Source organism: Nipponia nippon, unplaced genomic scaffold (genome assembly GCF_047370975.1).
Source record: "Nipponia nippon isolate SJK-2023a ecotype South Korea unplaced genomic scaffold, ASM4737097v1 scaffold_5, whole genome shotgun sequence".
Lineage (NCBI taxonomy): Eukaryota > Metazoa > Chordata > Aves > Pelecaniformes > Threskiornithidae > Nipponia > Nipponia nippon.
The window spans coordinates 82,305,377-82,326,771 of NW_028262369.1; the positions used below are offsets into that span (position 1 = coordinate 82,305,377).

The 21,395-nt window shown below is 44.7% G+C and overlaps 1 protein-coding gene across 1 annotated transcript in view; it reads right to left on the reverse strand.

The window, feature by feature from the left end:
* The window catches only part of LOC104010081 (unconventional myosin-X-like), a 94,938-nt gene that overhangs the window by 19,902 nt on the left and 53,641 nt on the right, over window positions 1-21,395 (reverse strand). The window contains exons 22-28 of the mRNA XM_087734036.1: window positions 15,519-15,625; window positions 10,886-11,191; window positions 6,713-6,752; window positions 4,399-5,190; window positions 2,165-2,291; window positions 1,420-1,663; window positions 495-590 (exon numbers count right to left, since the gene is read on the reverse strand). Of these exons, the coding sequence (XP_087590162.1) occupies window positions 495-590; window positions 1,420-1,663; window positions 2,165-2,291; window positions 4,399-5,190; window positions 6,713-6,752; window positions 10,886-11,191; window positions 15,519-15,625 (1,712 nt within the window). The remainder of the gene's footprint in view (window positions 1-494; window positions 591-1,419; window positions 1,664-2,164; window positions 2,292-4,398; window positions 5,191-6,712; window positions 6,753-10,885; window positions 11,192-15,518; window positions 15,626-21,395) is intronic.

Sequence of the window (21,395 nt, forward strand, 5' to 3'; positions counted from 1 at the left end):
GACATGAGTCATTTGTTTGCCTTGCACTGGGAAGATTTTATCAGATGACACTACAGACTCTGATAAGCTGCAGCCTTTTCTCTGTCTCCTGGATAAAACCCAGCTGCTCTCGCAATCATTTACAGACAACATGAATAGACTTTTTGTTTGATTCAAGATTCCATTTAATAAATAAATCAGCTATTAGATGTTCCAGTTTATATTAAGGTTTTGTGTGTCTCCTGAAGTAACCCTTGAATTCAGCATGCTCACAGCCACATAAGAAGGTGGCAGTCCTGTGACCGACAGATAGGCTGAACCACCATCTTGGCAGCTGCAACAGGGAGTCTCCAAAGCAGGTGGGGTACCTCCCAGTAAGCACAAAATGACACTCTGGAACAAATCCCCTCTTTTCACCAGCAAAAGGGAATTGATTATGTTTCCCAGGCTCTCCCATGAGCAGTTGGGTCAGACCTGCACTGAATGAACAAACCTAACAAAACTCCCTCTTATACCTGGCATCTTCTGGTGACTCTGCGACGATGTGATAAACTCTGTCTTCTGTCACTATGTCCAAGGCATTCTCCTTTTCATGAATGTCCACAATCTCCCTGGAACACAGCAAATCACAAGAGCCAAAACTTAAAACCTTTCACAGGCATAAATTCCATCTGGCCAATTTTTTTCACATCGTACCATTCACCACACAAAAGGGAAATCACTCGTTCAGATGGCTTCTAACTCTGACAGAAACACAAAATTCCTCTAATACACATTAAGACTTTTAGGGTCCCTTTAAAAAGATGTGTACAGTTAATCTGCTACAAATGCAAAGCTTAAGGTGTTAAATGGATTTTCTTCAAGACACCAGCAGACTAGATGGAAGAAGTGATAAGAGGGAAGTTGATACAGAGGGCTGTTTACAAAGTGGGGTGTGCCGCTCTTTTTGGCACTTTACAGGCCCACGTGACGCTAATCGGTGGCTAGTCTCTCCTTTCTTACAGCAGGAGCTGAGGAATTGGCTATGGCAGCAAAAAGAGCATTCAGGGCTCCGGAAAAGGCATAGTATATGCTGCCAAATTCAAATCCTGCTGTGAGCTTCATACCACCTCTATGAAATGCCTGGAGAAGCCAGGAAACAGATGGAGTCAGGGCAGGGGAGAACGCATGGGATATGTACTTAATTAGCCCCTCCTGGTCTGGCTCCATCCATGGCTTGGAAAGAGCTTCTGCCGGATTATGAAATGCAAGACTGGAAAAAGAACTATCAAGTAATTCCAGACTCCCTCCAGAGTAAAACTAGAAGCTCTAATTGTCTTTTCCTTCCCTTACGTTTCTGATTCTCCTAGCCCTATAGGAGATATGTAGGCCAATAAACTGGCATCATTATTGATTTAGAGAGTAAATACTAGGGATCAAAAGGATTTATTCTTCACTCACTTTGCCCTTCTGATATCAATTGTCCCCTTCAGCTTTTCCTCGCTATCATTCTCAAAGTACATCAGCTTGGATTCTCGAAGCACAAACCAACGGCGTTTCCAGTTGCGGCGTGAAAGTGTTGACATGCCTCCACCCTTTTTATAGAGCCAGCCGGACTTCAGTGCCTCTTGCTTGGTGCGGAACCACATGAAGGCCTCGTTCTTCAGAACACACCAGCGCCGCCTCCATGGGTTCATGAGACCTCCTGCAAAGCGAGGGAGCAAGATTTCATCAGACATGCAATAAGGGCCATGTTTCCATTCTGATCCTGCTTCATGGGCACTTAGGTGCCACTTCAGTTCCTAACATGAAACAAAAGGAGCTGAGAGAGAGAAACAAGTTTATGCTTAAGTTTGGACAGAGAAAAAGCAGAACAAACTAGTGAAACAAACACAAAATATAGAAATATATGCACCGCTCAAGTATTTTTTTATTGTCTTCAGTTTTGTAGCTCAGAATGAGTCATTTAAGCCCATACCAAGTGGGCACAACTAGGTCTCAATGGCAAAGATATCCAGTCTAATTCCCTGACATCCACCTCCTAGCTCTTTGTTTTACTTGCTTGTTTTAAATAAAAGAAGAAAAAAAAAAAAAAAGAGAGTAAACAGAACTACAAGCAGATGAAGATGATGATTCTGGAGAAACAGAAGAGGAAAGCGCGTTTCCCGGATTCCATCATTCCGTGGCTTTGGCTAAAGCCTCTTACCCTTCATGTAGAGATAGCTGTGAAAATAGGGTGGTCCTGAGCCATTGAAGATAGTGACTCGCCCATTACAAAACTCTTCATCTGTATCAATGTAAACATCCACTTCTTCTTCTTCACTGTCCAGAAACTAAAAGGAAAAGAAGAAATACAGGCTACTTGGTTTCTCCTGGTCACAGGAGGACTGGAGCAAAGTAACAAGGCTAGAGAAGTCACATGATCAGAAGGTGCAAAACCACACATACTCCCTTTACAAAAAAAGCAATACAGTAAAACTAAAGGCTTGACAGCTTACCCATTAATGCCTAAAGCAAGAGTCTCCAGAGCATGGAATTTTCATACCAGCAAGGACAGCAACATTCGGCAGTGGACATGGCTAGAAAACTCCAGTTACCTGCAGTAACAAACCTTCCTGTTTTAAGGCAGAGCCCACAGTCCAAAATTTGACTTAATGGGATTAAGAGAGAATTTTTCATTTTGGAGGATTTTTCTGACTTTTTTGGCAGACATGCCAAGATGCTGGACAAGATGGAGCACTAGTCTAATCCCAGCAAGGAAATGCCTTGCTTTGGGTTGATTAGGAAAAAACCACACATTCCAGGATAACTGAACCCTAAAAACAAAGATCTAAACTACTGAAATAATAGTACAGTATTTACTCATCCCTGTTCTCTAACTAGATAATGGCCCTCAGCCATAAGAAAGTACTTCACACATGAAATCCCAAATTACCCTATCATTTCCTTTGCCTTAAATACAACTTCCTTTGATTGGCTTCATTAATTTAATACTAATGAAGGCAGCTCCTTAGACCTTTTCCTCCCTCAGATGCATGTTGCTTCTTTTCGGTTTTCCTTTCTGTCCTCTCTCTGTGACCCCTTTGCGCTCCTCTTTTGTCTCATTTCTGTTCCACTCGTTCCTTGTCCCTCTCTTGCCTTTAAGTCTCAAAAAGGAGGCACTCTTGCATCAGCAGCTACTGATGGGACCTTGACCCAGCTGCAGTTATCTCTTGCTGTGGCTCTTGCCATGACATAGCATCAACCGGAATTTTTCATGAGTCTTACTCACTGAGGAGCCCAATAAAATCCTCCACTTCTATTTATATTTTAAGAAGAATGGTAGCAACTGGCCTAGGCTGTGACAGAATGATTCATGACTTGAAGATTACCTGACAGTCATCTGTGAGTACCTGCCCACAGACAAGGTACCTTTACTCAAGCAGATCAAATCATAAATAATTCTGATGGCTGGCAGCTGACATTAAGGAAATGCGAACAGGAGAAATCACGCAACTTTTTAAGAAGGGTCACAATCCACCATTGGAAAAGAACAGCAAAGGAAGTAAATTGAAATCCTTAAAAAAAAATAAAAAAAATCAATGGTTTTCTAAAAGATATTTTTTAGTTCAACTCTATTTTCAGGGACATCATTTATCTGAGGTATTTTTATGGCTGTCATTGGCTTCACACCTGAACTCTTCACAATCTTATATGGGCTTAGCTGACATCCTGTTCTGTAAGGGGATTTATCGTTGCATTATTAAGCAACTAGCCTGAGGGCGCTCGGGAAGTCCAGAGCCTAGTGTGGGATCTAAGCTGAGATGCTTCAAGTGCGAGGCTAATAGCCCAGCTTTACTACCCCGTCATTGTCCCTGCGGTAGGAATGAAAAGGTTCGCTGGTATTAGTTGTGTGCACCGGGACCCAGCCTGGATCAGCACAGTAATTTCTTCAAGCCTTAGAATAGCTTAACTTGTACACAGCAGCTGAAAATAAACCCTTGACTCTGAACAGTAACAGGAGTACAACAAGAGAAGTTTTAGTGATGGAAACAAATCAAACCCCAGCCTTCCCCATTTCTTCTTGTGATTGTCCACTAGAAGCTCAGGCTACTTCTGTGAAATCTCTCTAAGGCAGAACATATACCTACAAGATACTAGTTGCCTGCTTTCAGTCTTCCTAAAGGGTGTTACGTTAACATATGGTGATGGACACAATCTAAAATAGCCTAGGTAACTACGTGCTAGCTTGCGTACCAGTAACAGTGGACAGTCACAAGCCCTCTGGCCTTCAGCCTATCTGACTCTTCCCTTTTTTTCAAGCTGATTACTGACGTAAGAGAGAGTTATGTATTAGTAGCAATACCCAGAGCAAGCAGGCATACAGCAAGAAGGCAAGGATGTTAGAGATATCAACAAAGTCACACTAATGTCCAGAAAGGTGAAGTGAAGGATTCTTACCGAGTCCAGGCTGCCACGGTTGGAGTCCAGGCTGGTACCATGGGAGTGTCTCAGACCTTCCTCACCGTTCAGGGGCTCAGCTGAGGCGCTACCTCCATCTCCACAGCCATCGAACTCCTCATGGTCATAGTCAGACTCCACATCCGGGGGGGAAGTGTAAATCGTCTCTCCCACCTCTCCGCTCTTACTCCTCTGCGTATCTGAGACAGTGCTGTAAATGCTTTCTGCTGGGTCAGGTAGGGCTCTCTGCTCCTTGGGGCTAGCGGTTCTTTCCACAGGTTGTCCTGGAGCAGGGACCACCTCTCCCACCTCCCTTTGGAGAAGTGAAAGGCTTGTGTCCGCACCTTCCTCTGAGTAATTACTGCTGTTTCTTGTGCCATGCTGATTCAAGACCACCAAACTGGAAGCTGGTCGTCCTTCGTCATCAGCGTGAAAACCCTCATCCACTTCTTCTTCAGCTAGTGGTGCCACCAGGCTGCAGTCAATGTTGAGTGTCCCCTCACTAGAAAGTGAGCGCTCTAAGTTCTGCACACTTTCATCCAGATTGCCAAAATCCAGCAGCTCCAAGAACTCCTGGGCAACCCTCGATGCCTCTTTTTCCAGCCTCTGGATCTCTTCTTCTCGCTGCCGATTGATTTCATTCCTGGTGTTTTCACAGATTATAGACATGTGATCCTCCTTCTGTTGCTGCAACTTCTCAATCTCCTTCTCCAATCTTAAGATCTCCTCCATCTGACGTCTCTCTTCTTCTTGCAGGGGAATATCTACCTCCTCAGTCTTTACTGCTTCCACCTTAAAGAATTTATAATAGTGTTAAAGCAGTTTCTTCAACCTATATGTGTTCCTTGTCTGGACCTTTCATTCTTCCTACCTCCTGTGCTTGCCTTGTACTTCCCATCTGCAAAAAGATGACTCTAAGCATCCTCTCCTTTTCTGACCAGCATCTGCCATCATCCATGGTGTAAAAGCTAAAGGTATAACTACGGGATCTTCAGGTACCTCCTTTTTTTCCAGCAGCCTACCTCCTTTCTGAATTGTACAAAGTAGCTCATTGGGATCAGTGAATTTTTAGAAGAGCCCCTCTGTCCGCTGCTCACGTTACACCTCTTTGTACACTACAATTTGGATAACAGCATTCTGAAAGTCCATCCTCTCTTTTTAAACTATCTCACATACATACACACATAGAGGAGAAAGCAACTATATACGAATACATATATGCATAGCCTGCTTAAAAGCTGAAGATTTCCCAGAAATGCATTAAAACATTTGGGGATTTCGTTGTTTCCTAAGTTAGAGGTCTGACCATCAGAATCTAGGTCTGGAAGGGATATTTGCAATGAAGCAGGACTGTATCCACTCCAACCCCACCCTACCAAAACTCCACCCGGAATTTCTTGGCATTCTTTAGCAGCACTGGATGGATGATGGCTGGCTGGCTGCTGAAGACTCTGTCTTCCTCTGTTCTCCACACTGAAGTAACAGGAAATTTCTAGCAAGTACACAATAATTAGAAGATGGAAGATACTGGTAACTTTCACTGACATTTAGCTATAAGATAAAGCCACCCTCCCCTCCACGGAGGATGTTGAAAACATACACACACAAGAAAAAGCAAAAATAAATTTCAAAAGTATTTAATGTACTTCCTGATAGGAGTATGACAATGCAGCCAATGAACTGGCCCATTTAAGCCACAATCCTTGTTTTCTTTACAGTTACCCTGTTGCTTGTTCTCTACTTGACTCTGACTTGTGGACAAATCTGTCATCTCTCCTGAACAGAGCTGGCCTGAAACTGGCGAACAAGTGGTTTGGGAAAAGAAATAAGAGGATACACAGCTGTTTTCACAAACCTCAGGGTAGGTGGTCTGCTCTTTGATATATCAAGTACCAACAAACAATTAGATCAGTTACAAGGGGTTTATTTTAGCCATGGTAGCAGCCTTCTGCACTCTTATTTTCGCTGTTACAGGCAACAATCCAGCAAAAGAGACTGTGTCGCAGAGTAGCACATCACAAGGTCATGTAATAAGCTCGAGCAGTAGAGATAAAAAAGAATGCTGCATGTTCGATACAGAAATTTTCAAATAGGAACTATGCAAGCTGGTACCTGAGCCTTGAAAAATACCCCACCTTGTCAACTCTATGCACCTCTGCCAAAGCCAAATACCTGCAGGTTTTGAGTGAACAAAGCCCATTTTTTAAATAGTGTTGCCACAATACAATATTAGCTCCAGGCAAAGTGTGGGCAATGGAGGACCCTTCACAGACACTCAGAGAAGACATATGAAAAGAGTAACTGTTAAACTTACCTGAGCCACCTGGAGTAGCACTTTCAGTTGCTCCTTTTCCCTGTTAAAAAACAAGACATGATAGTCAGAGACAGACCCCGTTCTTCTACATGAGGCTTTTAGAATTACATGGACGTATCATCCCTCCACGGATAAGGTTAAAATAAGGTACCTGTTGTAAGACTGATTTAAAAGCTTTTGTAATTTAGTAAAAACCCAATTCTCTGTGGTTGGCATGACCTTTGTGGATACAGCAGATTTTCCTCACGCACTTAACTTTCAGATCAATCAGGAAATTGGATTAGTTGGAACACACTAGGAAGGACATTGGAAACAGTGACAGAAGGCAGATCAGTTAGACTCATGATAAATGCAAACAGAATCTTCTGAAGTACTTTACATCCATGGATATTAAATGAGGTTGTACGTGCACAATTGACAGATACCAGGAAATTGCGTTTGTTTTTTTTAAAACAGAACAGACTTATTGCAATACCAGCACTGAATTTGTGGTTCATTTTGCTTTTACTATACTAAAGCCCCCAAAAAGTTATCCAATTTTTGTACTTTGTTAAAGTAACTAAGCTGAGGACTTTCAATTCTGAAGACCTGGGTACTCCAGCTTGCATAACTTCTCAGTGGCATGCAAAAACCTAGTTTACCAGTAAAGGCTGCAAGAGTCAGAGTTTGTTAGTAAACACAAGCAGAAGGAAAAAAACTATCCCACGGTGCTGCATCTCCACTCAGATCAAAAAGGTTATACTCCAAGGGGAAGCTGTCACTATGGCCAGTTTCTCCACAGTGAGCATCCTACAAGCAACTGAACTAGGAGACAGACAAATGCCAGAGTCGTGCACAGGGAGCAGGGATAGGATGTGGCTGGATGGAAGAGTTTGCCTGTAGCAACCACTGTGCAGCTAAATTCAGACTGGCAGTGGTAACTTTCAAATCTATGATTCAACCTCAAGCAAAACAGGAGGGCACCAATATTTATTTCCCAGGCCCTGCAGCTTTTCCCAGACAAACTCTAAATTGCAGTTGCAAGTCACAGAGTCTTTAAAGTTCTCACTCTTGCGCTCGCTCTCTCAAAAAAAAAAAAATATCCAGGGAATGTTTATAAATGAAAGCTGACATAAGTGAGATCCAGATGGTTCCAACTCTGCTGAAAGATCTCTAACAGTAGTCCTGAGTTAAACAACTGCCTTAAATGATATGAGGGTTCAAGAAGCAGAGCTGTTTTAAAACAGATCAGGAATACCACCTACAATCTACACACTAATTCCTGCAACTGTTCCTCACATTTTTTAGACCTCTGATATTTCTTGCTGCTTTCCATCCATCTCCAACTGATTCGCACTCTTCCTGAAACGTGATACCCAAAACCAGGGCCAGTACTCCAACTGAAGCCTGAACAGTGCCAAGCGGAACAGAAGAATCACCCCATTTCTTACAGAAACAATCTTGTGTACGGACGGCATTTGCTTTCTCCTCTCACACAGCATGACACTGGTGACTAATACTCAACTTAGCCTCCAGACCTTCTTCCTGCTGTTGAAGCCGGCATTCCTCCTTCTCTCTCTGTGCATTTGATTATTCCTAACTGTAGATCTGCATATGTCTGTATTTAATGTTATCTGATGTTTTTCATACCATTTATTTAATTTGCCAAAAGTATTTGAATTGTAATCCTGTCTAGCTATATACTTACAGGCCCTCACCAGACGGCTTTATCTGCAAATTTAATAAGGATACTCGTATTTCCTCATGTAACTTATTATGAAAACATTGCACTAGTACCATATCCAGCAGAGACCACGGAAGAATCCCATTCAAGAGTTCTCTCCTATTTAACAAAGAACTACTATTGTTTGCTAATTAAAATGCAATAATACAATGCAGTAAAACCATAAATCCTAGTCTTGTTTCATCTACTTTTTTCCAAACCACATCCCTTACAGTGTCTTAGAGTATTGTCATAACATGTCAAAGCCCGTACCTACTCTCTACCTACCCAAAGTCAAGTTACCTACCCTCTCTGGATTTTCCCTATCCACAAGGCTATCACATAAGGAAACAGGTAACTTTAATGCTGTTTGTTCTTCAGAAATCCACATTGGCTCTTAACTCCTTTATCAAGCATTTACAACTGATTATTTGTTTCAGTATCTTCCTGAACTTGAGGTTAAGCTGACTGGTCCACAATTCCCTCATTCTTCCTTTTCCCATTTTAAAAGGGGGTCATTACGTTTGCAATTTTCCAGTTTTATGGAAACCCCATTGCTATCCACAAAGGATGAGAAAGAGAATAGCTACTGATTCAAACTGCTTCAGCCGGTTCTTGAAGTACCCAAACGTTAATTTCACGACATCCGGATAACCACTTTGTAATCTGATTTATCTGAGCATTCTCTAACCTTTTGTTTCCCTGCTAGGTTCTGAATTCTTGCACATCTGTGCTAATTGCATTTAGTGTCCAACAGCTAAGCCTTTTGGGGAAGTCAAATAAAAATAGCATCAAATACCTCAGCTTTCTCAACATTATAATTTCTTCTTCCTGTTGAACAGTAGACCAAATTGCTCCATGTCTCCCTTTTACTAACAGTGTATGCACAATAACTGCATGCCAACTTTTAGTTCATTACAGCTCAGTTTGCATCTTGGTCCTTCTAATTTTGTCTCTGCATGTGTGTTGGGTTTTTTTGCTTGTTCTCAGTAGATTAACTGATTTGCAATTTCTGTGGACTTCCACCTCATTTTTGAGGTCAAGTGGAAGTTCAGGATTTAGCCAAGTTGGTCTGCTAGTACCTTTTTGGCTACTCACTCTGAATGAAGCCATTTGACATCAAGTAGGAAATGACAGCAAAATGAGCAGTTCACCTGACTCCTGGGAACAGACACTTCTTTCCAACGATGCTGGGTTGAACACACCTTTCATGGGGTGGGAACTAGAGGGCAGGGGCAGAAACACACTAGAATGTATAAGCTAAATAGGTCTTTTTATCTAAAACTAGTTAGGGACAAGGTCTACTTAGTATAACGAGTACTTTAGACCTGAGAGAGCGTCTGTAGCATTTGATATCTGCAAACTAGTTACTAACAGTCTGAACTTGCACAGCTTCAGGTTGCTGATGAGGCTGTTGTTGAAAATTGACACATTGATAAAATGAAGCCTTCAGTGTTGTTCAACAAATGGCTTGACCAAACTGTTCATCACTGGTGTCACTGACTCCATGTCTTGTCCCAGCAGATATGTCGCCCTACTGTCTCCTGTGAAACCGCAGCCCATCGCTTTTCCTTGTGACACACTTCTAACCTTAGATTTTTCTGATGCTTGTCACACATCTTAGTCTGCCAAGACCCAACTTTGTTGGGACAAGTACGTAACAAAAGCCTATAAGAAACATAACCAACTGTTTATGAAAAACTTGAAGCGTCACAGGATTATTGTTCAAATTTGTATAATAATCTCATAGTTGAAGTTTTATGCTTCTTAAAACAAAAGAGTATCAAGAGAGACACTCAGTTTGGATAGAATGTAGGTAACCATGGGGTGAACAGCAAATGATGCATGAGGTGCAGGATTCTCAATAAGTGTACTGTCACTGCTCACAGATTGCCTCTTTAGCTTTTCCTTTCCCCTCCTGATCTCTCGACACACCCGTATCCCTGATGAGAGATACACAGCAGCAGAACAGGGAGAGGGCGTGTATTCTCATGACTGTAAGAACTGCCATAGCAGCACAGGTGCGCTGCCCATCTTGCTCTCTCACCCAGCTTACTGGACACACCAAGACCCATGAACTCTGGTACCTCCTCACACCGCTAATCCCTCCAGATTTTGGAAGACTGCATAAAACTTCCTTTACCACTGCAAAGGGAATGAGAAAATTGTGCATCTCTGCCCAATCAGTGAAACTGCCTCCTCTCATGTTCATTCCAAAGCACAAAAATGCTAAACAGAGGTCAAAATACACCAGAATTAGCTTTCCTAAAGGAAGCAGGACACTCCTTTTCCACTCTGCTTTTCTATTCTGAGCTGCTCACAGCCCACCCCAACTCTGCCCCCTGCCATTGGGACACTGTTTCATACAACTGCAGTTCCAGCGTTACCATCATGCCAACGCCCCAGACCCGCTTTTACACCTCAGCAGCTTTAGGGCTAGGGAACTATGAGTGCAAGATACCATCTTGTACCTTTCTTTCACCTCTTCCTCTTCCTGTTTCCTCCTACGCTCCTCCTCTTCTTGCCATTGTCTTTCCTCTTCCTCTCTTCGGATCTGTTCTTCCTCTTCTTGCCTCCTTCGCTCCTCCAGTTCCTGCTTCCGCCTGAGTTCCTGCTGCAGCAGGTGCTGGTAGAGGCTGCGAGCCAGGCGCCCACGCCAGTGCTTCTGCAGGGTGACTGCAGAGGCCTTCAGTCGCAGCAGGCTCTTCTTCCAGAAGTATGCTCGGTAGTTCTTTTGGATTATAACAACACTGGCTAGCACCTTTTGATACTTCTTCCTAAAAACAGAACCAGACACTTAATGCACCATGAAGCAATACATGCTTTGCATTCCTCATGCCCTGGTATATTGACCAAGCTTACCACATCCACAGAAAAAAGAATTTTGAAAAATATTGCTCAGAAATGACACAATTTCTGTTCCTCTACTGCTGCTACCTGTAAATCATATTCTCCTCACTGTTCTTACTCCTGTAGCTACCACTGGTTTGTTTCCGTGGGCATCTACTTTCGTGAAGACCCTCAGAGGATGAAGGACAGATATTTGGCACATGGAAGGAGAAGGTCCACTGGCCCCAAGTCTCCTTGCACTGCACATCGCGCACATTCACTGTGCAATTAGCATAATCCCTCAGTGTGGATTTATTATAATAAAAACATACAAATGGCCTTACTATTTGAGAACAAAGTCCCATATTGCCCCATCTTTTAAGTGGCCAAAACCAAATTACTCCAGGAAAAGCAAAAAATGGGGCAAAAATAGATCTGGCCACATTCATCTCCTATTGTTTGGGGGAAAACACAGTGATACTACAATATTGATTGCTGAATGTAACATTGTAACAGGCTCCCATAAACATATACTTACATTGCACAACATTTTGCTTAAACAATAATGACATCAAAATCAACTTTGCCATACTCTAAAACCAAAAAACATGGTAGGGCCCCAAAAGAAAAGAATCATTATTCAGTATTTCTGTAGTCTAGTGAAGTTCTAGAAAAGTCAGTTCTTGCCTCTGCATTACAGAATGTTTTTATCAAGGACGTGAAAAAAAAGTTACTGGTAGAAGTTTGTGCACGATACACAAACTGGGCAAATAACAAAAGGGTTACTATTACACAGTAATCTGGATCAATTTGTAAGCTACATTCAAGCAAACATTAAACAATCCAAAAGAGCCAAACATAAGGTCTTTTATTGAAGAACCAAAGGCCAAACACACCTGATGTGGGACTATGTTAGGAGGCAGCAAGTCAAAAAAAGATTTAGGGGCCACAGGGATCATCAGGGGAAGGCAAACTCCCAACACAATGCTATAGAAAAAAATACTACTGGGATTCTTATACTTGCAAGCAGACATACTGTGTAGAAGGGGACTGCACTGCTACTTTTACCCTGTGTTCAGTGTTAGCACCTCCATTTCAAGAACAATGTTAGACCCTCAAGTGATTTCTGGGGAAGCAGGATTGGAACCAGAAATCCTGGCTTATAGAAAGAGAGCGCTTACTCCATGACCTTAAGAAGGCCAAGGAAAAGCTTGATCCCAGTCAACGTACCCACATTTTTGGGTGGCATTTCTATTTATCCAACAGGGGACATAACAAGGTTTAATTGACCTGAAGCTGAAGTCTATTCAGGCTGGAAATAAGTGGACATTTTTTAAAGTAATTGACTATATTTAGACACCTTAATATCTTGCTGTAGGGAAATGATCATTGGTACTATTCAAATCAAAACCCTCTTTGCTCTAAACCAGAATTTGCAGAGGGAAATTCTGTGGGGCTGTTACACAGGATCTTGGGCCAGCGGGCTACAGTAAACCTGTGAGGTCTTACAGTCCTAGAAACATGCTGGAAATAACACAGTATTCTCACATATCCTTCCCACAGACCTTCTGCAACCCCCTGAGGAAAAGGCACACCTCAAAATCCCCTTCCTGGCAGTCAAACCCCCTTCAAATGGCAACAGGGACCCATGCTGACAGCTTGCCACCTCCCTGCACATCACATACGTCAGCCTAGTGAAGAAAATCAGGAGAGGGATGCTAATAGCAGTACCGTGCAGAGGTCATGCTCTTTTCCATAAGTATTAAGCCAAAGGGAGGAAGCACAGAAAAAAGAAGAGGAAAGGGAAGAGGTGATAAGAAGCGGGAGGTTTTAGATTAATTGCTCCTGGGCTGCAGCCCCCTCATCCCCGCTCCCTCTGTCCTCCCTGCACATGGGGTGTGAACAGCTGCATGCACACCCTCTGCCAAGGCAGATATAAGTGCATCAAAAAGGGCACTCTGACTTTTACAAAATGCATCTGCCAGAAACTCTCTCAAGTGCAACATGTGCCAAGCCCTGCCCAGCTACAGGCCAGCTCTGCCTGCTAATCTGCCAGGCTGAAGTGCCCCTTCATTCCTCACGACCACAGCCAAGCCTGCAGACGCCCTTCAGCTGGAATTGCTGCACACAGGCCGTGAATTTCATTCCCCTTGTTCAGCCTTCCACTCACCCTCTTGCACTGGTCAAAGAAATTCAACCTGCAGCCCATGCCGAGGAGTTGGGAGACATCCTGACCATATATCACAAGAGAAGGTGGGGTGGCTGCAAGGCTCCAATGCTGCATTTGGAATTCAGTTAATTATTCTGTCGACGAGCTGTAGTTAGCAGTTATGCCTCCAAGGACTAGAGAACACAGGGCTATGGAATAATTTCCCACTGCCTTTTCCCCTGAGCAATAAGGTCCTGCAGAATCCAGGGACACAGCCAAATTTGCACATGGATCCTGCAAGCCCGGGAAGAGTTATGCATATTTTAGCTGGTGAAGCTGTTACCTGCAGCTCAAAGTTCCACAGAGTAGCTACGAAAGATGGGGTCATTTGAATGGGCTTGATTTTCCTGTCTCACATTTTAGTGATCAGTCAGAGATACTAGGCTGCAGGGAACGAGAGCAAAGAAAATGTTCTCACCCTTAGGACTGGTTCTCCAGGCTCACAGAACAAGTTCACAAAGAGGGAGAAGCCAGTAAAATCCTTCCTGGGGCATACGTACCCTTCTTCACCAACCTACTTTGCATGAGACCAAATGAATTGAAATACACTTGTCCTTGCAAAACTAACAGAAATGGTATCAAGCTTAAGGCAGTGCACACTGGTACTCCTGACCTCTGCCGAGCTCTGCACAGACCATTCACCACTTGCCCAGATGAACTCCCTCTTGCTGGACCTTCTCCAATACAGGTGCAGTGCAACTGGAAACTCTTCACAGAAAAGTTTTCCATTCTCCCTCCCTAGCTCTCTCCTCACTCCCTGCTCTCCTCCCCTGCAAAGTCCAGTTACCTCCAGCTGCTTGTGAGGATTTCCACTCTGGCTGCAGAAGCACAGCTTGTTCTCAAAGACGAGACTCAGAAGAGCAACATGTGGGATGAGGAATTCAGATCTATGCAGACTGGAGGACCACAAGATTTCTAGCCAAGAGCAACACTACTGCAACACTGTCTCCGTCACAGCCCTGCAGGGCAGCAGCTACCTTCCCAGGAACTCAGAAAAGCAGTAATCCACTTTGTCTGCAGCGATGTTTCCCAGAAAAATCAATTTTACTGTGCTAATCCCTACCCCTCTCTCCAAATGCTAGACACAAGGCAAAACAGAGCAGAGGCCCTGACACAAAGAACTTGCAATCTTATGTACAAACAATAGAGCTAGCTCATTTGTCTTCCTAGAGGGAAATAACTAAATGAATAAAAGCCCCGGAGACCAAATGCGTATTTTGCTGATATTCTACATTGGCAAGGCAGGGTACAACCCTTGCACACATTTCCCAACGCAAAATGAGCATTTACCTGGTGTAACTAGATCTCTAAGAAGAGTGCCTGCTGGAACAGCTCTGCCGGCCAGGGATTTCACATCCTCACACCCCTGACTGACAGGTGTCCAGAGCAGAGACCAGCCAGGAAAGAGCATCTTACTGGGATTAAGTGTGCATGCCACAGCCATTAAGGAGTCAGCTGTTACACTGACTGCGAGGGGCAGAGGAGGGGCGGTTTGTCTGCAGTTGGTTCTCCCAATGCTCCCCTGGTCAGGTGCAAAAGGGAGCGGCAAGAGATTACTGGTGCAAAGCTGGCCAAAACCCAATTCTGAAGAGTTAATTAAAAGGAGAGGGAGATCACGAGGCAAACAGGCAAGGCGAGGAAAGAGGGTGAGCAAAGGCAGAGCTGCAAGTGAGGAAGAAGCAATTTGCACGGGGAGCAGAAAACAGAGTTGACAGGCGTAAGGAAAAGGAGGGGACCCAAAGCATAAGTGGGGCCCAGCCAGGAGAGCCCTGAAGGCAAGGAAAAGCTGTCATCGGAGGCAAGCAATGGGTACGGAGGTCCCGGCAGGAGCCTGCTGAGCAGCGCTGAGGGAGGGTGCAAGCGTGCACAGATGGAAGAAGAGGTTGCAAAGGTGCAGAAAGGTTTCAGCAGAACTGATGGCGGCAGGGAGGGCAGGTACTGCAGCTCTCCCTTAGAATACAGGGGGGAGGAAGGGAGGGATGCGAGGGGACTAGAGAGCAAAGCAGGGGGTCGGGGCAACCCAGGCAGGCAAGCACAGGGATGGTGGGGCAGCCCCCAGCACTGACCTTGCCATGTAGCCCAAGACGTGGGCCCGGATGACTATAGCTGCTTTCCTCAACTCCTCTTCCCGATCCTTCTCCAGCTTCTGCTCAAGAGCTTCCTTCAGGAAAACCTGACGCCACGGGGAGGAGTTTCAATAAACACAAAGAGAGGAAAGAAGTCAGTCCCCGGGCGAGCCGGGAGGTTTCATCCCCCGGTGGCCGCACAGGGCGCGCTCTGCGCCGCCGCCGCCGCCGCGCCAGCCCGGGCGCCGCACTCACAGCACCGGGAAAAAGTTTTGCAGCCACAGGAGCCAACTCTGCGCCCAACCCCCGCCTGCCTCACTCTGTGGTCAAGGCTTAAAAGAGAGAGAGGGAGGGAGCAGAGGAAGGAGGGAGGAGGAGGAGAGCCTGTGCTTGCGCCTGGGATTAACTCTTTCCCAGCTGACAGCTTTCCCTGCGCAATCCAGAACCTCCCTGCAGCAGGCACTGGTACCTACTTGGGTGATTAACTATTTTGCGAAGAAACTCCTCCGCATTTCAAGGAAAGGGAGGAACATTCAGGTTTCTAGACTCTAGGAAGCAATCTTAACAGCAGTCCTAATAATGGAAGACGGTCGAAAGCTGAAAGCCCTGCGGAGGTGCAAAGCTGAGCGCGCCCCGGTCCGCCGGCTCTGGGTGGAAGCTGAAGCCCTCCGCCAACCTCCAGAAACTCTGGGGTGGAGATGCTTCCTTGCTGAAAAGGTTCAGCAGTGCAGCATGCATTAGGGGGAACTCAGCCCCGATGGGAGAGGTCTCCAAGTATCACTGATTGCACTTCAGTGTCCAGTATTTGAATTCTCAAGCATCTTCCATCACCTGTATTTCAAACCTCTGCTCAGTGCTAAATGCTTGTGTGAGGGATGACGGTGCTATCTTACAGACAAAAGGACTGAGATACAAGCAAGATAAGGGCTTGTTTACAGGAATTGCAATGACATATCTGAGCTACTTTAAATCAGCTGGCTTGCATTATGTTAGCACAGAGTTCAGCACAAATTGTGAAAATAAATGGTTTGCTTCTTGAGGTGGACTGCAGCCTGCATGGAGCTCCATGGGGCTGCGGGTATGCTGCTAGCAGTACCCAGCCTAGATTAGAGTTGGCTAAGGTATGTCCACACAAGCTGCAGTCACAGCAGCAACTGCCATATGGCCGTGCTCGCGTGACCCGCTGCCTGACATTGGCTAAATCGCTGCCAGGGCCAGCAGCAGAACGGACTACAGTAGGAAAGTGCTGCCCCGCTTGTTAAAGCACTGCCGCGAACACAGGCTGTGAGCTGACACTCACCAACCTGCAGAACTACATTAATCAGTAAAAACTCCTTACAAATTTATTGGATCCATGTGGCTATGCTGAGGGGCCAGAGAGATTCAAAGATGTGAACAGCCGTTTAGTCCAGTGTTGCACACAAACTCTCCCCCTCCCCACTTACCTCCCCATATGTCTCTGTACACCTTCCCTTCCATCGCTGCTTTCGGCCTCATCGCTTATTTAGACTCTTTTTTCCCTCTGCAATGACCACCATGTACTGAAACCTCTCCCTGAGTTAGTACCCATTGCCTGTGGCTTCCCTGGACTCTAATTTCTCCTGGGGAGCCATTTCCATTAAGATGGCCTTAAGAAATGAGCTGTTTTGTAATGACTAAGTAACCTTGGGTAGCCTTAAAAGAAGGCTCATTATCAAGGTACTGCCAACCATGAAGCTGGCATCCTTCCCTGCAAGTTGTACATCCACTCCCTCTGTCAACTCAACAATCTTTTAAAGACTTCTTTGAGGCAGGGATTGCTCTTTCCATTACATTCCAGAACCAAGCAGCAGTCACCCATTTCAAGAATGCAACCAGCAAAACCCTGTCTCAGTCCATTATCTTCATCAAATTGCAAAAATATTCAGCCCATCAGTATTTTTCTAGCAAGCATAGACTTTGCTGTGCCAGTAAGGAGGGGGGAAAACCCTAACTTTGAGGCATGCAGAGTTCAACGAGACCCAACCCTAATCCTACAGGGTTTTCTATATATGCTTGAGAGTGAGGGGTTAATCTCAAATAACAGAACAATATCTGGTTATAAGATATTGGCATTTTGAGAGTTATTTTTAGTCTCCTGTAGATGCCAAGGAAGAATAAAATGTATTCAAATCCAGAAATATTTTTGATGCCTTGTAGAAATAATTTGGAAGGTGGCCATTTCTTTGTCATAATTCATAGTCACTCTGAAAACAGGAGATCACTTTCATCTGAGGAAGGAATGATTAAACAAAACATACAAGGTTACTTCTATCATATCTGCTCCTATTAGACACTGGCCAAGTTCTAAACCACGGTGCAGCACCACAGTGCTCCTCTCACAACCTCAATGCCTGCATGCACCATCAGTGCAACAGCGAACATGTTAAGGTTACATGTGGATCAGCAGACACAAATGTAACTGCGTGTGCACCCATGTGTACGTAAGTGGGATCATATGATTTTTGGGGACAACACTGGGAAAGCAGGAAGTGGGACACTGTGAACTGGATGCCAAATAGTCTACAGAAACCTCCTCCTTCAAACAGGCCCTGCAAAACAGCAGGCTGAAATGTGGAAACGAATGCCTTCAAACAGCAAGGATTACTGTGTTAAACAGCCATAGGAAATCTGTGTTGTGGGTATGGGCAAGTATGGCAGAAGGTCCAGGTGCACTGAGGAAAGGGGCACAGAAGCTGCTGCTCCATCCCAGCACATCCCCAGTGAGGACAAGGGCACCTTAGCACAAGCTCTTCCATCATCATACTGCTTGTTTGCATCCAAGCCCTCATCTCTGCCACGCCACCGGATAAAACCTGCCTTATATACATTAATACCTCTTATAAACATTAATTTGACAATTGCCAGCACAGCAGCTGCTCTATTCTTAATGAACAACACAAAGATCATCCTGCCCTTCCTCCCCCATTTCCTTTCCCAAGCTTCACAATCCCCTGCACTAATTCACAGAGTCTTTTCCTTCCTCCTCCAAACAATTGCTAGGGATATAATTATCCTTCCATTCATTTTGCAGGAAGTATTCCCCCTTCTATAAGCTTTGCTCTTCACCCACCCCTTATACTTCTTCCTAGGTTACATCCTCATTGGCCTGTCACACCTTTTTCAGTAGCTACTCCTGACTCCAAAAGCCAAGGTTAGTTCTCACCTGGTGCTGGGAATCGCTACCTGGGTACCCAGAGCTGCACCTGTAGCAGCAAGGGCACACAGGGGACTTCCTCTCCAGGACAGTGCCCTACACTCTCTGCCCCTTCGCTGGTAGCTTCACTTCGCCCTTAACTGAAAGCCTCTGGAAAAATTACGGCTCTTTTCTTCATCAGCCCAAGTATTCCAGGCCTGTGTTACCTAGCACCAGCTAAAACATGAACGCAGACAAAGCACTCTGTAATCCAAAGCCAAGACAGAACAGCTGGATACAGGCAGCAGGGAAGGGACTACCAGGAAGCACCACTGCTGTGCACAGCCTCACCTTGGCATCTGCCTTCCCAGGGGCAGGCTTTCTGGAGGTGCTGTCACAAAGCTGAGTTGCAAGAGGGGTCTCCAAGGGAGCAATGAAATGGCTTTGTCACCATCTGAGCATGTGAAAGAAAGTCAAGCAACTCATCTGAAGAATGATTTGCAGGGCCGTGGCAATGGCAACAGCACCTTGGTGCAGCCAGGGACTGGCCAGCCATTCAGCATGGCAGCAAGGGTAGAACATGCCAGGACAGCCTTGGAGGGATATATTCTCTAGAATAAATAGAACTGCTCCCCTCTACCAGGACACATCTCTAATCCAAACCATGCTGAATAGAAAATAACTTCTACAACCAAACAAGATGGCTCAACTGCTTCCCAACTCCTTCCAATTTTCCTTCTCAGTCATAAAGAAATAGATACAAAGACTGCCATTCTTAATCATTTCTTTCTTCCCACAATATTCAGACCTGACAGCAACCGATGTCCTAGCAGAGACTGCTGTTTACCAACATGCCGCATACAGCTCTTCAGCCAAGTTTCAGTTTATAGGACAGAATTGTTCAAAAAAATTACATTAGAGTACATCCGGTGTTTTGGCAGAATACGTGCCACCTATATTGTTTTTCCAAAATCATTTGTTTGTGCAGGTCAAGGAGTGAGTGAAAACAAACAGATGGACTCAGTCCTTCAGGATGCACAATGGGGACTGAAGAGAAAAAGGGATCCTATTGCTGCCAGGGGCTCAAAGCAGCCTGGATTTCCTGCTTGGCGTCGGTCTGTTGTAGTCCCTGGACTCCAGCTATATAGCTTATAACCTTTTATACTCTAGAAGGTGAGTATGTACATGTGAGCTTGGCCCTCACATGCATGTCCCTGCTGCCTTTCCTGTAGCCCAGCAATCTTCCATCTCTTGTCATGCTGGGAAGAAAGTTCAAACTCAACGTTTACCAGCTCTAACCACCCCTTTATAAAGCTTCCCAGGCACAAGCAGCTCTGCAACACACACGCACTCCACACAGGCTTTAACACTGAAATGCTGTGAGACTGGCAGCCACCCAAGCAGTTTGGGTTAACTAGGGACAAGAATGATTGATATGGTTCCTGGTTTGCAGGGACCAGTGAGAAGACACCAGATTCCCAAATCAAAGATGGGGAACACTTTATCATAGAGCAGAAATACGGCTAAGTGATAAAACCTTTTTTATTGAACATCAGCGGAGGCATGTGAAGGAAGGCCTTAGAAACTTCAGGTTAACACATCTCCTTCCCACAGCAATGGCCAGTGGTTTCCTTGGTTGTCACACAGAGTTCATGCCCAGGCTACCAACTGGGCTACCACCACTCCTCTAAGAAGGAGAAAGAGATCTCGCTCTCTAAGAAACATTGTAGTCTATCTGCTCATTAAGAAATGATTGCTCAAAGCAACAAATATTATCTGATCTCCTGGACAAATTAAATGTGAATATTCACTAGAATCACTTCCAGTTCCATTGTGACCCTGGAAATATTCTGAACTACTTTTTTGAAGGCTTAAGGGCAAAAAATGCAAGAAAAGTTGCTTTGATGGACCACCATCTGCTCTGGATATGGACTGCATACCCACTACTTAGAAATGCTGTCTACACTGGACACCATCCATCTTGGAGTATTCTTTGAAGAATTTACTGGAGTATGGGGAAAGTTGTTACAGAGACAGTTTCCCACTCCTAGATTTCTATAGCAATATACCTCACAATGCTGACATCTATTTCTGTCTCAAAGCTTGAAAAAATTCAGACTGAAACACCCAGCTCCCTCCCCATTAAATGAAAGATAATGGTACATTTCCAGCTGGATGTCTGGAGACAAAAACCCAAACCACCCCCCACCCCCCCCCCCAAAAAAAAAAAATCCAGACTATACCAGGCAAGAGAGAAGGGTTAAACATTCACCAAAACAGAAGCACAATCTGAACTATGCAAGTGGGGAGAAGCATTTGGATACCTTTTCCTAGAAAATGTATGCTAGCATCTGGGCTAACTGCACAAACGGAAGCTGAGCTTCCACAGCAGAAGGCTGTCACGCATCTGGTGATCTAGCTACCTATTTCACAGTTTTGATATATACCAAGCAACAGCTCACTGCCTCCTGCAAGAATTTTGGTTAGCCAAGCAGAGGAAAACATCTGGCACAAGAGGCAAGAGTTAATGGCACACATTACAATTGCATACAATGACACCCATGCTTGTTCTCCTTGGATCCTTAAATTGGATCAGACACAACAAAGTCAATCTGGCTTGGTCAATGAGAACAAGTTTAGACAAAATCAAAAACCCTTCTACATCTCTAGGTACATAATATGGGAAATATTTGAGATGCTACAGGTCAGTGGCATAGCCCAAT